General features: G+C 38.7%; 2 protein-coding genes across 4 annotated transcripts; one reads left to right on the top strand and one right to left on the bottom strand.

The window, feature by feature from the left end:
* Positions 1 to 8,479: 8,479 nt before the first annotated feature.
* YDA (Protein kinase superfamily protein) lies at positions 8,480 to 14,247 on the bottom strand. Of its 3 annotated transcripts, none has more exons than XM_078585683.1 (13): positions 14,096 to 14,247; positions 13,897 to 14,008; positions 12,196 to 12,899; positions 11,413 to 12,123; positions 10,854 to 10,941; positions 10,704 to 10,766; positions 10,183 to 10,343; positions 9,993 to 10,068; positions 9,649 to 9,708; positions 9,451 to 9,558; positions 9,058 to 9,288; positions 8,843 to 8,934; positions 8,480 to 8,759 (listed from the first exon to the last, which is right to left on the bottom strand). In XM_078585683.1, exons 3-13 carry the CDS (start codon positions 12,720 to 12,722, stop codon positions 8,627 to 8,629), a joined length of 2,250 nt encoding a protein of 749 aa, XP_078441809.1. In that variant the 5' UTR covers positions 12,723 to 12,899; positions 13,897 to 14,008; positions 14,096 to 14,247; the 3' UTR covers positions 8,480 to 8,626. The 3 variants fall into 3 exon arrangements, with proteins under 3 accessions (XP_078441809.1, XP_078441807.1, XP_078441808.1); XM_078585681.1 differs by having other exon boundaries at positions 11,413 to 12,722; positions 12,794 to 12,899; XM_078585682.1 differs by having other exon boundaries at positions 8,843 to 8,922; positions 11,413 to 12,899.
* A 314-nt stretch (positions 14,248 to 14,561) lies between these two features.
* On the top strand, positions 14,562 to 16,437 carry LOC144711683 (myosin-binding protein 7-like). The gene is made up of 3 exons (XM_078585684.1): positions 14,562 to 15,760; positions 15,975 to 16,021; positions 16,098 to 16,437. Exons 1-3 carry the CDS (start codon positions 14,708 to 14,710, stop codon positions 16,243 to 16,245), a joined length of 1,248 nt encoding a protein of 415 aa, XP_078441810.1. The 5' UTR covers positions 14,562 to 14,707; the 3' UTR covers positions 16,246 to 16,437.
* The last annotated feature ends 436 nt before the right edge of the window (positions 16,438 to 16,873 follow it).

Here is a 16,873-nt window from a genome sequence, read left to right as displayed (position 1 = left end):
TGGGTGGGCTCTTGAATAGTTGCTGAATCCCAATGCATATTTTGATGAATTTATTTTCATTTTCCAACCACTATCCACATTACTTCTGAAATTCCACTTGGTTGTTAATGGCATCAGATCTTCCCTAATCATATCCACTTCCCACAACCCCTTCAGCCGAGTATGAGAAGAATGTAAGCGAATTTCCCGAAATTCCTCGATTCTCTCATTAGAGGATGGATGTTAGACTGCATTGAACCCAAAATAGCTAGCATTCTTCTTAGGCTACCATCCTTGAAGGACTTATGGGATAGGGTACATGAGATGCACTGAAAAGGAAATGACAAGTCCCACATTACCTATTTGGTAATGAAATCCATCATACTTACTCAAGGGGATATGAGTATATGTTAATATGTCTCGGCCTTAGATATTTTTTGGAATGAGTTGGACTACTTTTGGCTAGTTAAGAATCCACACTCGGAGGAAGTGGCACATCTCAGGTCCATCCCCCTCATCCATATGCAGAGGGGAAACACTGGTATGTCTCACATATATATAGTTTTTTTGAAATAGGTATGTCTCACTCATTGATGATTGTTCTCGTATGACTTGGGTGTATTTGATGACTGACGAGGCAGAATCATGGCAAATTGTTATTAATTTCTTCAAGTTTATTAAATTTCAGTTTGTAAAGGGGATGCAACATTTCTAGTCTGACAATGCTAAGTATTATGTGAATAATGAACTTAAGAACTTCATTGATAAAAAAGTAATCCATGAGGCCTCATGTGTCTACGCACTCCAACAGAATGGGGTGGCTGAAAGGAAAAATAGACATTTATTGGAGGTAACCTGTTTCCTAATGCCCCAGAGTCATGTGCCTAACTTTCTATAGAGCAAGGCCATTCTCACAGGCACCTAATTGATCAACCTGTGGCCTACGATGGTGCTCAAAGGGGAAAGTCCCCTCAATGTGCTAGAGCAACATTACCCTTCCGTAAGATTGGAATCAGACTTATGTAAACCTCTCTACCATTCCAAAGTTGGCATCTCATGTCCTGAAGTGTCTTTTCCTGGGGTACTCACTGATCCATAAAGGACATCAGTGTTATGACCTTGTTGGGAAGAAATATTATGTCACTAAAGACGTACCCTTTGATGAACAGACATATCACTATGGTCCTTCCAAACCTGATACACTGGACATACTAGACCACAGGTTGAGACCATTAAAGGCTCTAGCTTGCAGGGCTACAGTCTAACCCTCCACCTCAGTACCATTTGTGGGGGGAACCTATGATGGAAGTCATAAATACTTTAGACACCCACACTTCCAATGGAGAAGAACAGGTCCTTGCACATCTAGAAGCCTCCAAGAGCTTGTCTAATCCTAAGTCTCAGGATATCATCTGAAGAAGTCATAGGTACAAATACACATTGGGCCTGTTTCCCAAGGCCCTATTTATTTTTTCATTTCCTAGTTTGTGAGTGACAAACTATCAGGATTGTGTCTCAATATCACATTCAGCATTGTGTCTCGCCAACCCACCTGTCCACTCAATATCAATCATTTCTATCAGGATTCACGGTATTATGATCCCAACAACTATATCCGAATTGATTCAAGATCCAAATTGGAAATTTGCAATAGACACAAAAATGCATGCCTTAACCCAGAATGAGACATGGTCCCTAGTGCCCTTGCCCTCTAGGAAGAAACCAGTCCTTTGTTGTTGAATCTTCACTGTCAGGTATAAACCAATGGGGATATAGAGTGATACAAAGCATGCCTAATAGCTAAAGGATTCACACAACAGCAGGGCATTGACTAATTGCAAAATGGCTTAATTATGGGATTGTGAATCGTGCCAATGACGATGAAGCCGAGGATGAGGAGTGAGGAAAATGAATGGTTAGGATTGCTCCAAATTCAAACGTGATATCTGATGATCCACATGTCCAGTTAAGCTGAAGTTTTCAGGGATGCTTCGTGTCCCCCTCCTCTTTCCATCCATACCATCTTATCGATAAATAGAGGTGTGGATCGCTATAAGAATCATCATTAAAATTTCTTCATACTCATGTGGGCTGATATAAAGATAATGAGTTTCTGAGATCGATCAAGTATGTTCTTGGTGCCTTGGGTGTGTGAAAAGAAGTAACAGTGAAGAGGGAGAGCTTAACTGCACATGCAAATCACACTGTTCCCGGTAGAACGTAAAGATTTACGGCAAGCATCTTCACCGTACATTGTTCTTTTTTGACCCCGTTGGTATTTTAGTTCACTTTCACAACACACATATCCATTCTATCACCCCATATGTCCTCCAAATCACATCTTACCACCTTCATGTCATCTTTGTGCCATTAACTTGCTTGTTAATTATCATATTTGACTCGTCTCTACCCTATTCTCGCCATACCTCTCGTCGTCATTATTTCATTCTAGCATTCTCTTGGTTGTCTAAAACTTGAATTATCACAATCTAACAACTACTTTCCTTGACTCAATATCACTGTCTCGCCTCATATTTCCTTGTCACTTTATTTTGTATTAATAGTTATCACTTCTAATCTCAATAATCACCATATTAAGAATATTAAATCCTTATAAGCCATTCCCTATGGAGATGATCCGTACTCATTACTAGCTAAGATTACTTCCTGAGTACATGCTTATATTTTTATTGAATTATGTCAAGATACCAACAACAAATTAAAACTTGAATTTTGAGATAATCAATAGTGTGGATACAATAGAGGCCAAACATCTTAATGGATTAAAGAAACTCACCAGAATAGCCGAGTGATCTAGGATGTTGTTTTAGCTAGCCGAGTGTTTGCAGTTTTAAGATCCATTTTGTGTTCAATATTCCATTATGCAATTAATTTTGTATTGTTGATTGAAGCCATCAAATCCAATGTAACCTTAGATTATATTGCAAAATAAAAGCATTTGAATATTTGATAAAGATGTAATGACCGTATATTACATGGGTTGTTAAAAAATAATTGTAACAAAATAATCCAAAAAATGACGGCTGCCATATTTTTGCTAATCCAGTACAAACTAGATCTCTTTCTCTTATTTCTTCATATTATGTCATAAAAATTAATAAATAAAAAGGAAAAAATTAAAAGTGACAACCTCATATTGAATGTCCAACCATAATCTCAAGAAAACAAGGTTCAAGGAGTTTTATGTCTAATTACTTCTTTCCTAGAGAGGTTAATTAGCTTATGTGAGTTACATCTTTCAGCTCTCATTGAGGGGCTCAAACATCAAATGAGACGAACATACTGAAATTTCATTTCATGACTTTTTTTCCTCAAACCTTACAAAACTAATAATAAACAAATCTTCTGCAGTCCAAGAACTACCTCTTAGATGTCGACTCCCTCTTCCTTAGAGGGGCCTCAGGCCTCCAGTGGCTGCTGCCATCTAGACACCATGAACATACTTGATCGACCTCAAAAACTCATTATCTTTATATCAACCCACATGAGTAAAAAGAAATTTTAATGATGATTCTGATAGCGATCCACACCTCTATTTATCGATAAGAGGGTATGGATTGAAAGAGGGGGACACAAAGTATCCATAAAAATTTCAGCTCAACTGGACATTGTGGATCATTAGATATCACATTTTAAATTTGGAGAAATCCTAACCATTCATTTTTCTCACTCCCTGTCCTCGGCTTCGTCGTCATTGGCACAATTAACAATCTCATAATTAAGCCATTTTGCAATGATTAGTGCAGGTAGTCATTGTAGAAACGTGTGATTAGTTGCAATTCGATGTATCGAATGGCGATGTATGGAAAGCGCATATTAAAGAAAAACATATAAATCATTATAAATTAAATAATACGTCATAAAAATATATTTAATATATATTTGGACTTAGAAAATTCGTATCTATATAAATATAAGTCCAAAAAATCATAAAAAATATATTCTGAATCTAAAATCTTATTAAATCAAGAAAAAATTAGAATATGAATCTAAAATAGCTTTAATCATTTAAAGGTTAATAACACACATTTATAATAATTATAATACATAAACAAGTGTAACTTTTCCATGATTAACTCCATATTTATTATTATCAAGTATCTTTAGAGCTTTGGATCTCATCTTCATTCCCTCAAAAGCATATTAGTACAGATTCGAGAGGATTTTTTTACAATTCAATCTCGCTCTAATTAAGAGAAATAGGAGAAAAGGGGAAGTATTCAATAAGAGTCAAATGAGGGTGCTCTCCTTTGTACATACCCTATAAGGAATATCCAAAAAATTGGAAAAATTTTGTAAAGTTTATTTTTCCCATGAACTTCTCATTAGATACCCCAAATTAAAATATATATACCAATATCCAAAAATTGTACGCACGTGATCCTTTGTGCCCATGTATTAGTTTAGTGAATGACTTTGAGGGTCTACTATTTTTCTGCCAACATTATTAATAAACTGTATCAACATATAGATATAATTAATCAATGATATATTTTACAAACCCAGTTGGTTGCCAAGGTACGAAGGAATATGATAAATCTCTCATAGAACCTTGACTTCATCAATTACCATGTATATATTTTTTTGAATCTATGATGACCAAGGATGTGGTTAGTACGACGCATTTGGGAAATAATCAGTGAATTACTTCTCTAATATTCAATTACCTAGACTGAGGGCTTCATCACATCATCTTATTTCCATTGTCTCATGTGACAAAAATGGCAGACAACTCCATGTTGACCACTCAATCATCTTCATTCACTAATGATGCTTTATAGTTAATACAGTCAGAAACATGAGAATTTATATGACATAGTTAACGTATAATGGTCCATCTACAATATGCATTTGGTGTCTCAAGTCTAAGTACCGTTTAATCAAGACATGAATCAAGGTGATTGACAATTAAGTACAATACCATTCAAGAATTAATATTTATTCAGTTTAATCAACTATTTCTAATAAAGAGCACTCACCATATGTCCCTAGTGTCTTTGCACTAATGGGTTATGTGATCAGATATAACCCTCATCTGAGTGAGATTGGACAATACTATCCGATTAAGATTTTTTGATATCCATCTGGGTATCGTTTGAATAAAAATCTTAAAAACACATGTTTAAAGGCCGATGATCTATGTATTATGAGTTTATCGTAATTCACTAAATTTATTTATATATTGATACTAGTAATAACAAATAATTTAATTAAATGAACATATATAAGATATGAAAGTGCGATTGAATTGTAGTCCATAGGAATATTAATTTTGGCTACTATATTATTTTTAGGTTAATGGAAATTTTATTTTGGCTATCATATTATTTTTAGGCTTGGGAAAATTTTTAGGATGGGATTAAAATATATGATTGTCATCATCATAATGATATAGTTTACATTCCTAACTGTTGATTCCTCTTGTGTAAAATATTTTTTGTGCTTTGGTTTCCTTTTGTAACCCATAAACTAGCAATTGTCTGTATGGATATTTTTGGAGTAATCCCTCCATGAATATATCAGTTTATTTCTCAAACCTGCATATTTAAAATCATATAATAGCAAAAAATATCATAAAAATATACATGTAATATCACTCAGCATATAGCCTTTAATAGATGTGAATAACTCTCGTTTGACCCCTCCTCAATTTTTAGAATTAAAAAAGTACTGAATCCATCCTACAAAAGCTAATGGTTACCACTTAAAAATAATGCTCAAGCTCTCATTAAAAATACAAAAACAAGCTCTTAAAATTTTCACAAAGGGTGATGGTCAGTGCACAGCGAACCTGCTAAACAAGTTAATAAGAACCACCCAGTACCATTAACTTCAGAATCATATTTTATCCAATCCACCTAATACGAGATTCAAGGTAATCAGCTAATCCGAATGCTTGGTAATGCCACAAGTGATGGTACGAGGTGAGAATTGCAAAATAGAAAATATGAATTGTGATACCATTTAAGCTTAAACCAAAACACTTTGATGATTGAATCACCTTGTGTTTAGTTGAATCTAGTTCCACTCATAACTCAAAAAAGGCGTTTCAAAAATCTCAAGTGCATCCCCTCCTTTCAAGATATATCCCCACGATATTCAACACGTCTAATTTCCTTGTAGTCTATTTGATCAGAGCTGCTAGAGGTAGGGAGGGTATTCCCATCAATCCTGTTACACTAGGAGGGGAGAGTGATCAACCAGAATAAAGGAGAAGAGGGGGGAGGGGTTATACATGTGTTTTTTGCACTTTGGACTTTAGGTCCTTTCGTCCTTGAACCATTTCCCTCAGTAAATATCTAGCTCTTTAAGATGGCATCCAATCTTATGTGTTCAAACCCCTAGGCACAAGTCATAATCTGTCTAGTCGATGATTTCCATTGATTAACAGTAGCCAATAAAAATATATTTTAACTGTAATAGGATGTAATTGACCTAATCAACAAATTGAATCTCCAACACGTAAAAGCGCTAGGCTAAACCACATTATTTGCTTCGCATAAAGGCCGACTATTTAAATTATTGTACGCAATTTGCACAAAAGTCTATAAATGATACATGTAATGGTCAACTATCAAATTTTAATCAATCATCCTTATTAAGACATGCGTGGGGAAATTATCAAACATTTTAGTTTTTAAATTTTTTCACTACCGTGGCCAGGGACTTCATTGTATCTTCATCTTTCTATTTCTTAGACTTGGGGTAATCAATCACATCTTGATCACACAATTTTATAGGGTAGACTGATTGCATTCGAACTAAGACTAGATTCGATCTGAACGAGGTCTCCTAGGTCAAATTCAAAACGCCATTGTCCATCCATAAGATGTCCCTGTTTTCTCAAGTTTAAAATTTATTAATATAGTCGTGAAATGAATAATTCATGCAGATAAAGCTAAATAATCATTCCCTCAGAGAGCACACACTCTCTTTAGTGTTCACACAAATGATGACAAGATCAAGTATCATCCATCATACAATCGAAGAGTGGATAGTGTTATTCAACAAGTATATTTCCATGTTATTTTAAAATACAATATGAATATGAATCTTTGCGAAACATTTTTAAATATATTGATAATTATAGTAAGACACCATCATGATTCACTCGTCGACGTAATATCCTTGGATTTTCTAGATGTTAAACTTGAGAATATGTTTTTTTTAAGAAAAAAATTTGAGAAGATCTTCATGATGCAAGTTTGATTTTACTTGCTTGAGATCCCAAGTCAAAATGAGGAGACTAAAAAAGCAACTATCATGCATTACTTCTAAGCCAACTCAAAAACTGGAGTTACAAGCCAAGGTTTAATAATCTTGAACTTACAAAGACATAAATCTTGAATTAAACTATTATTATGTCTTCTATTGATGTAGACTAAGACATCTATCAGCATGCACTTCTATCAATTCAATCTAACACCTGATAAGTGATGCCCAACTAATTTATGAATTAGTTGAAATTATAATATATCCTAACATATGAGTCAATACCCTATTGACAAAAAGATAATCGGAGACAATTTTCCCAAATTTGGCTATCGTAGTTCATGGGAGCTTCCATTCTCATTATCCATCTTTGGATTGGACTATAAGGTCATCATAACATATCATTCAGAGACTATGTATATGATCATCACTAGCTTCAGGCAATCCAATTTTCTTCCCTAGATAATAAGTCACATCAATCTACATCCTACTGACAAAAGATAATCAGAGACAAAGTTCCTGAATTTAACCATCATAGTTCATGGGGGATTCAATTCTCATTACCCATCTTTGGAGTGGACTACATGATCATCACAACATATGATTGAGAGTTTATATAAATATCATCACAAACTTTGGACAATCCAATTTTCTTTCCCAGATAATATGGAACATTCAATCTATACCCTATTAACAAAAGAAAATCAGGGACAATTTTCCCAAATTTGACCATCATAGTTCGTTTCATAAAACAAACTATGATATATGCCCTATTGACTATATGGGAGCTTCCATTCTCATTATCCATATTTGGATTGGACTATATGATCATCACATCATATCATTCAGAGTCTATGTATAAGATCATCTCTAGCTTCAAGCAATCCAATTTTCATTCCCAGATTATATGCAACACTAAATATATGCCACATTGACAAAAGAAATTCATAGACAACATTCCCAAATTTAACCATCATGGTTCATGGGACCTTTCATCCTCATAATCCATCTTTGGATTGGAATCCATGACCATCAAAGCATATACTTCAGATTCTATATATATAAGATCATCACAAGCTTCAGACAATCCAATTCATTTATACGGATCGTCTTGTTCTGGTCTTCGGCACGCTTTCATGATGTTTTTATGACTGGCTCTCCCTAAAATTCATTGAACTGTGAAGACTGGTTCCCAATCTTTCCAGTTCAGTTCATTTTTAGCAATAGGGTGATATCCTTGGCCCTAATCCAATTTTCCACTCTGAGCTTATGTACAGGGGCAAATAAATATTAAATTTCCCTCAGCCATTCTGTTGCCATTGCTCGGATCATCGGTTCATCCGAAGCACAACGGATGAACCCAACAAAGGTGGTAGAAAATAAGGGGACATGGGAGAGAGATAATACCCGCCAGTTACCTTCTAATGGCGGGAGGCATGGCCACACCCCGCCGTGGCGTGGACGAGCCGGACGACACCGCCGCCGCGCGGGGGCTGGACATGGGAGAGGGCGACATGGGGCAGGACAAGTTCCTCAATTGGCGACCACTGTAATTTAGAAAGAATAATTATTCCTTAAATTCGGGACCCTCGCCCGTCTTATAGCAAAGAAAAATCCCCAAAAAACTTACCTGGACGGGGACGTCGGCTTTGTCGTCGAGAGCCGTTGGATTGCCAGGCCCTGCACATCAGCAAAAGACCAACTCTGGCCCTGCCCAGCCCCCTGGATGTTAGATCATTAATTATGAGAAGGCCAAAAGATATTTAGGATATGCCGATGAAATAGAAGATAATTTTTTTTTTGAAAAGTTGAAATAGAAGAAAATGATGAAGTAAAAGAAAGCACCTTGGAGGGAAGGGCTGATGCGACAGGCTCGAAAGCCTCAGTGCTGGTGACAGGTTGCGGAACGGGGCTTGCGTTTCTTACAAAAGGATGGGCCAGGAGCTGAACGGCGGTGGGCCGGTTAGACGGGTTGCGCTGTAAGCACTGTCGCACAAAGTCCTTTCCCTCATCTGAGAGATGATCCGGAATCACTGGAAGCTCCTTGCTGTTTCCGATCTTGAACATGGCGGCAATCTTCACAACCAGGGGCGGGAAATTTATCAGGAATAAAAAAATAGCATAAAAATCTGGGGAAGGGTTGTCTATCCAATTTAACTTTTTTAAAACGTTTTGATAAGTTGGTTTTCTTTTAATACTTTTAAGGAAGGGAAGAGGGTTGGGACAGAAAGCACAGACCCCTTCGTACTGGCTCCAGGGGGGTTTGGATGTAGCCATTTCGAGGACTGTGCAACCGAGGCTCCATATGTCAACAGCAAGATTGCAGCCATTGGAATTTTTAATGACCTGTATTCGTTGCAGTTTTGGGAAATGTTAAGATGCAAATAATAGAAATTTGTAGTAGAGAGAGGAAGAAAAGATTTAGGCATTTGGAACCTCCGGGGCCATCCAATACGGGCTTCCTTTCAACGACAGCGGGCAAGATTGACCAGTAATCTGCAAATTTTACGATAAAATAAATATAATTAATTTTGGGAGAAGACTTTTAGAAATATAAATAAACGTAAAAAGAGATATGAATAATGGAAAGGAACAAAGATATTTTTTCCTATGGTGCAAAAAAGCTGTCGAAGGGAACAGTGATGTGAATTTAAACTATTGAACGCCATTAGATTTGGAAAAAATGCTGACTTAAAAATAGTAAAATTAAGGTTGTTAGTAAAAAAAAGATACCATAGCACAGACATTGTGAAAAATGTATAGATCAAATAGAAACCTACATGTTTAGCCATCCCAAAATCTGCAAGCTTTATGCGCCCTTTAGGATCCACAAGAATATTTGCTCCCTTTATGTCCCTGCACCAAAAATCAAATAATGATCAGAGGACAATATCTCCGGAAGTATAAGATAGAACAAAAGATATTGAGCTTGATGACATCATAATGCAATAAAACTAGAAATGAGCTGACCTGTGAACAGTGTTCTTTCCATGCAAATATGCGAGACCTGAGAGAATCTGCCGCGTATAGCTACGGATTGCCATCTCACCGAATCGCCCATACTCTTGAAGAAGTTTATGGATGGACCCACCAGAAACATATTCCAAGTAGATATATAATTTATCACCCAGCTGTTTATCAAGAATTCAATTCAGATACAGCTAATTTGAGAACACAGAAAAATCCAACCGGAGGTCATTTTTTAAGTGAAGACCTACATCACTAAAAAAGATCACACAGATTTTATAATCGATAAAACATCCTCAAGTCACGGAAAATACAAAAATAAGCATCAACACAATTGGCTTTATCAATTATCGAGCAAAGATAATATATTAAACGCAGATATCAAATTGAACAAGACAAAAGCTCATCAAGGTGAAAAAACTTTTCAATAAAGACGGTCAACAAAGCTCACATTTCGGTGAATAAACTAATACACGAATAATAAAGTTCGAACAAATATGGATGTAACAACAGAATCTTAGTACCATATCGGATCCATGATACCGTACAATATTAGGATGCCTTAAGCGACTCAAAAGGGCAATTTCCTGCGTAAAAAATATAGAAACTATAATTATATAGTAACAAAGGAATAACCGACGACGATGAAATCAAAAGCAATGACAATGTTTTACCTGCCCGAGTTGTCTGGCACATTCCTTTGACTTTGCATCATCAGAAAAAAGCGTCACTTCTTTAATTGCACGCATTTCACCACTATCACTGATTTACACGGAAATTATGTTAGATGACGAGACAAGGAGTCAAACTGATTGTTGTTGACATTATTGTCTCCTTTCCTTTTTCTTTTCTTCTTTCTATTATTAGCTCCTTTCTATTATTAGCCCATTAAGGGCCCTTTCTATTATTAGCCCATTAGGGCTCCCTATAAAACCCCTTGTAATCTCTTTGTTTGAGTATCAAGAATTGTTCTTTCTTCTTGTCTTCAATTGTAATTCTAAGAGAATATTTAGCAGGTTTTGCGTATCATTTGATACGATTAGTTATAAGATAAGATCTGACGGCCATCTTCTAATGATGACTCAGAAAAGTGCCAATCTCACAAGAAAACACAGTGACAAATGGAAACCTGACCACTAAATCTTGAATAACGTGCTAAAAGCAAAACAAACGATTCAACTAATATGAAATCTTGAGACTGACTGCGAAACCCCAGATAAATAATTTAAATACCTGTTAAAACCAATGTATACGTGGCCAAATGTTCCTCTTCCGATCAACTTTCCCCTCTTCCAGCGTAAACCTGGGCTTGTGGGATTTTCCTGTCTTCCTGGGCTTCGAGGATAAGGAGAAATACTACTAGCACTCGACGACGGAAAATGAGAAGCATTGCAGTTAGACATTGGGGGTAAAGGCAGGCGATGTCTCTGCTTAGGGGACTCTGGCGCCGTTCCACAGGCACAAGGATGCAAAGGAGAGACAGCTCCACTGTGAATTCTGGAACTGGGCCCAGGACTTGTCATTCTCGGACTCGGTATCGGAGAACACTCAGTACTGCCCCTGCTGTGGAGCCAAAATAACTGCCCGGACATGTCTCCTCCCATAGAGTTGTGTCCTGACGTTTGCCCAGATCCAGGGCTGGAGCACTGACCAGATCCCACGATACCAACATCTTGGTACGCCCTAGATCCTAAGAAAACAGAACTCGGAATGTGCTCAGCGCAGACCACTCTTCTAGGGCTTCTGGCAGGACTTGACATTGAACTGTCAGGGGCACTTGCAAAAGCACCATGCTGAGGAGCTTGCGCATAAGCCTGATAACCCAAAAGCCCGCGATTGGGTGACATTGATGCAGTTTGATTGCCGAAGAGATTGCTTGCTGGCTTTGGGATATCTTTTACATTCCTTGGGGAATATTTCGCCGATTCGACCTTACATGCCACACTACAAAAACATACTTCTCGATCAATGAAAGAAAAAGAGAAAGATGTCGGTGAAAAGGAGACAGAGGCATACCTCAAGATATTGTCCATGTCGTTACCCGCAGGGCTCTGTAGTCGAGAATCTGGAGTGTCCTCACTCTCAGCAGAGCAATTGCTAGAAACTGAGGCAGTGGCCACGTCCATCTCTGCATCGACAACATCTTGCCTGCTTAATATATGTTGTGGAGAAGGAAGAGGCAAGTGTAAAGGGGGCTTGCCCCTCTTTTTTAGTATCGGGGTCGAGGACTTTGTAGCAGAAGGTTGATATAAGGTATCCGCGGCGGGCAGCCGAGGAAGAGGAAGTGGATGTGCATGAACTACATCGGAAAAGCTCTGACATCTGGAAACCTGGGTTGAGGGAGACAGAGACCTTGACCCAACAGTTGATCGGGAGCCCTTCTTCGGAACGATGTCTCGATTCGTTCTTAACGATCCTCCTAGTTTTGTGTTTCCCTTTTGAACTGATGGATTGATGAGCCTTTGTATTGCATCGATAAAATTTTCCTTGCTGCTTTTCTTCTTCACATCCTTTGAAGAAGACTTTCCCCACCATGATGGCATCTTAAATACGATATTATGTTATATTCGTCGCTCAAAAGTGACCAGGCTCGTATGACAGGGAAATTGATCACCTTGATTTCGGGGCAGCAATAATCTTCTCCAGATATCAAAAGTGAATGCAATCATGAAATGATAATCACGTGGCTTGACTCAGTTGTGATCATTCAAATGAGGATCCTGCAAGGAGAACATTATGAAAAAAATTATTCAGGCGACAAGATTTCATCCAAAGAGACAAGTATAGTTAAAAAAGACCCCACAAGTATAGTCAAAGTTCAAAACGATAAGGGAAACGTTTTCCACTGCTAATTTTTAAAATCATCTACGAAGCGAATCAAAGAAAGAAAATGAGGTTCCGAAAAAGATAGCTTTAAGAGGCATTAACCATGACGGCTGGTTTACACGATTGTCTCTCTGTTTCCAGAAAACTTGCAAAGTTATAAGAATTCCGTTTCAAAGACCTATGACAACAGTTTTCGACAATCAAGATGAATTCCCCTTGGGATTGGTATTGCAAACCTAAATAAAAAACAGGCTCGGGAAAAATTATTAAATAAAAAGTCTGAACTATGGTGTCGTCGAACCTGACCGACTTATCCCCACGAACAGAATTTAAAGTTCCAGAAGATATCACATTAGAACAAGTCTTATCGTCTCTACCGAATAAGACGTCGGATTACGCTCAAATCCCTGATACTTTCCCTCTATCCGGTAGATTGACTTCAGTCGAGGACTTGATCCGAAAAATCTAGAAAAACGAACGAAGAACCTAACGGTAATGACCAAAATTAACCAAGAAATCAGACATTTGGAGAACTAAAAAAAAGTCCACATAATTAGGATTAGAAAAAAAAAGATCGTGACAGCCACGCACTATAATAACCTGTCCTTGCCCGGTGGAAATCATCCAGAAATAAACAAAACATCCTGTTTTCTAGAACGCTATCCAATCCATCAAACCAACTCTTAGAAAACGACGCAGCCTAATCCCTAATAAATAAATAAATCAGGAAGGATTAAATTCGAAGAACCAGCGATAATTAAAACCCCCGACCACCGCAGAACATCATCCACAAGAAAAGGAAAAGAAAAACAAACACTACAAACACAAAATTAGGTTTCAGAATTCAGCGAAACAGCGCGAAAAACAAAACGAGAGCGAACTTCAGCTTACCTCTAACTACAACTCGAGGCAACAAGAGTCCAACGTCGGATCGCTACAAGAGCAGCCCGAAGCTGTTTCCTCAGCAGGATTAAGCCAAACTTCCGGAGCAAACTACATTCACCTGAACAATCGACGAACTGAACTTCCGGCGCCGCGAAATGCAAGAAAACGCCAAATGAACAAGAACAAAAGAGTTCAAACGGATCACCGAGAAACAGATCTGCAGAAATGCAGCAGATGAAGAAGCCGACGATCGCCAGATTCACCACTCGCAAGCTCCGAAACGAAGAACTACGACAGTAGAACAGTAACAGAAATGGGGTACAAGCAAGGTAAAATACTTATCCACCATCATTACCTTAAAACGCCTCAGTATTTATAGATCCGAAATTTAATCAGATCTTAATCTGTGATTAATTTTCTTAATCCTAAAGTCGGGCCCAGCCTGCGCCACGTGTTCCGTACGAGACGACGTGGCCCACTAACCACTACACGACAAATTACCCCTTCTGTTTTGTAACGGAAAGATTATTACCTTGTAAAGTCGAAACTAACCCGTGATTTACTGGTAAAGTATAGACGGGAGAAAATATTAATTTTCCCGCCCGTTTACTCTCCTAACCGTTCGACGTAGCCGGGAACCCCGCAGCTATAAATACCCCTCTCTCTCTCTCTCCTTCTCTTTCTCTGCCTCGTTCTCTCTCTAGGGTTTCGATCGATCGTCTTCTACCTCCGTCGACGAGATCGATGTAGATCTGCTCCGGAGATTGATTTTGGTTTGATCGATGTTTGGATGAAGTAGAAAGATCGGATCGTCGCCATGGATGAAGAACGATTTGCGCGATTGGAAGAGGAATCGGCATCTTCGAGTATGGCTTGGTCTCGCTCTGTGAAGAGGAAGGTGGAGGAGATTGGGGAAACCGATCGCGATGGCAAGGATTGCGCGATCTTCGTCGATCTCGCGGCTCGCGTGGACGCGGAGAACGAGCTTGTAGCGTTGCGGGAAGCTGTGGCGAGGCAGCAGAGGAAGATCGCGGAGTTGTGCAAGGAGCTCGAGCATGAGCGGGCCGCGTCGGCTTCTTCCGCGACTGAAGCCATGTCGATGATTCTCAGGCTTCAGCGAGAGAAAGCTGAGGTGTTGATGGAGGCGCGCCAGTTCAAGCGGTTTGCGGAGGAGAAGATGGCTCACGATCAGCAAGAGCTCATGATTCTCGAGGATTTGATTTTCAAGCGCGAGCAGTCTCTTCAAGCGCTTTCTTGCGAAGTTCAAGCTTTCCGGCATCGTCTCCTCAGCTATGGCGTCGACCCGGATTCTCTCTTTTCCGATCAAGACAGCGGAGAAGACCAAAGTTTCAATTGGGCGGATGATCGGCTGATCAAAAACCCACATCAGGGGGTGCGTTTGCAGGATTTAGAGAGGAGAATTCACCATCTTGAAAAAGCCCCGGATCAGATGAACAAGCTGGAGATTAGCGCGGTTGTGGGCAGCCCGAACAGTGGGCAACAGTTGGAATCTCCGATGGGCTTTGATGGGCCAACTGGGGATGACGAAAGCAGCGGTGATAGAATTTACACCATCGACGCTGTACACATTGGCACACCAACAGTAAAAGTGTGTGAGGATCACTTAACCAGGGGCGAGGTTATCAGCAGCAAAGAAGAGACAGAGATACAGAGGCTCTACGCTAGGCTTCAAGCGCTAGAGCTGGACAGGGAGTCAATGAAGCAAGCTATCATGTCAATGCAAACAGAGAAAACTCAAGTTCTGCTGAGAGAGATCGCGCAGCAAATGTACAGAGATGGCCCTGCAAGGAAGGTTGTCGCAAAGAAGCAATCTTCCCAGGGTCGCTTCTCATTCATGTCCGCCATTAAGGTAAAGAGGGTTCTTCTCGTTCCTTTTTCCTCAATCCTGTTGAACAATGTTAGGACGAAGAATACCCACATCTTTGAATTAAACACTTCTTTATCTGTACCTATCTAATGTTTTTTTTTCTATCAAAATGGAGAGAAATGCATCGTCGTATCCATTTGAGAAATAGAGACTTTGCTAGAAAAAAATTAAGATTTCCTTTTTTGTGGTGTTGCAGTGGGTTGTCTCCTTTGTTTTTCGGTGGAAGCCCAAAAAACAGACGAGGTAAACGTCTTTTACTGAGCCCTGCTGCCTTGTTTTATAAGTCGTTATTCTTTACACTCTCTGCTTCCGGGATCAGGTATATGTTTGACCAGGGTAGATTGGGGTTGCTTCTACTTCTCGAGAATTCTTCGATTTGGAGACAACAATTATTAAGGATTCTGCCCAGGATTAGAGGGAAGTCCTCAATTAATTCCAGCCCACGCCCTCCCCCACAGGTCAAGTAAAAATTCACTATTTTCCATCAATCGCCATCACCTCGCTTTTGATGGGTGTCGATTGTGTTGATGTTGCATTCATCTTTTGTAAATTCGGTCGTGTTATACGCAAGAAGCAGTTTGGGTGAAATGGTTTTTGTGATTGGGCTTTGACCCCTCAGAGCAACATAATTTACTGAGTATTATTTTACTGATGCTCTTCACAGTTTGAAAAGTTGAGAATTTCTTAGGACTGTAAATTTTCTGCATTCCATGGTGTTTATCATAGTTGTTTTAAGAAAATGTTCTTTATCATCTCTCCACTCATTCAAGGATCTGCTATTAGGCAGTAATTGTTTGAAAACAGTTGCGTCCGAACTGTCAGGAGGGGCATTGTTTTAATTTCCTTTTCAAAGGTTTTTTGTGCTTGAAGGATTGTCCTATTCAGAAAAAGAGCCCAAGCATCATCATGTACTTGGGTGTCTAAGGATTGTCCTCTTCATCTTTAATCTCAACCTTCTTTCTTTGAATTCCATGTCTAGTTTATTTCATCTCTCCTTTTTTTACGGTGCAAATTGAGTTCTACCTGTAAGTCTAACTTCAAAATCGTGGAGTTTAGCGCTTCACTGAATTTTGTTATTCTTTGGATCTTAGATGC

Source organism: Wolffia australiana, chromosome 14 (genome assembly GCF_029677425.1).
Source record: "Wolffia australiana isolate 7733 chromosome 14, ASM2967742v1".
Classification (NCBI taxonomy): domain Eukaryota; kingdom Viridiplantae; phylum Streptophyta; class Magnoliopsida; order Alismatales; family Araceae; genus Wolffia; species Wolffia australiana.
This window is presented reverse-complemented; position numbering and strand designations above follow the sequence as displayed.

Coding starts and splice junctions, on each gene's coding strand:
- LOC144711683 (XM_078585684.1), top strand. CDS start 14,708: ATGGATGAAGAACGATTTGCGCGATTGGAAGAGGAATCGGCATCTTCG. Junction 15,761..15,974: donor CATTCATGTCCGCCATTAAG/GTAAAGAGGGTT, acceptor GTGGTGTTGCAG/TGGGTTGTCTCCTTTGTTTT. Junction 16,022..16,097: donor AAGCCCAAAAAACAGACGAG/GTAAACGTCTTT, acceptor TTCCGGGATCAG/GTATATGTTTGACCAGGGTA.
- YDA (XM_078585681.1), bottom strand. CDS start 12,722: ATGCCATCATGGTGGGGAAAGTCTTCTTCAAAGGATGTGAAGAAGAAA. Junction 10,942..11,412: donor GTATACATTGGTTTTAACAG/GTATTTAAATTA, acceptor CGTGTAAATCAG/TGATAGTGGTGAAATGCGTG. Junction 9,559..9,648: donor CGTATTGGATGGCCCCGGAG/GTTCCAAATGCC, acceptor CAACGAATACAG/GTCATTAAAAATTCCAATGG.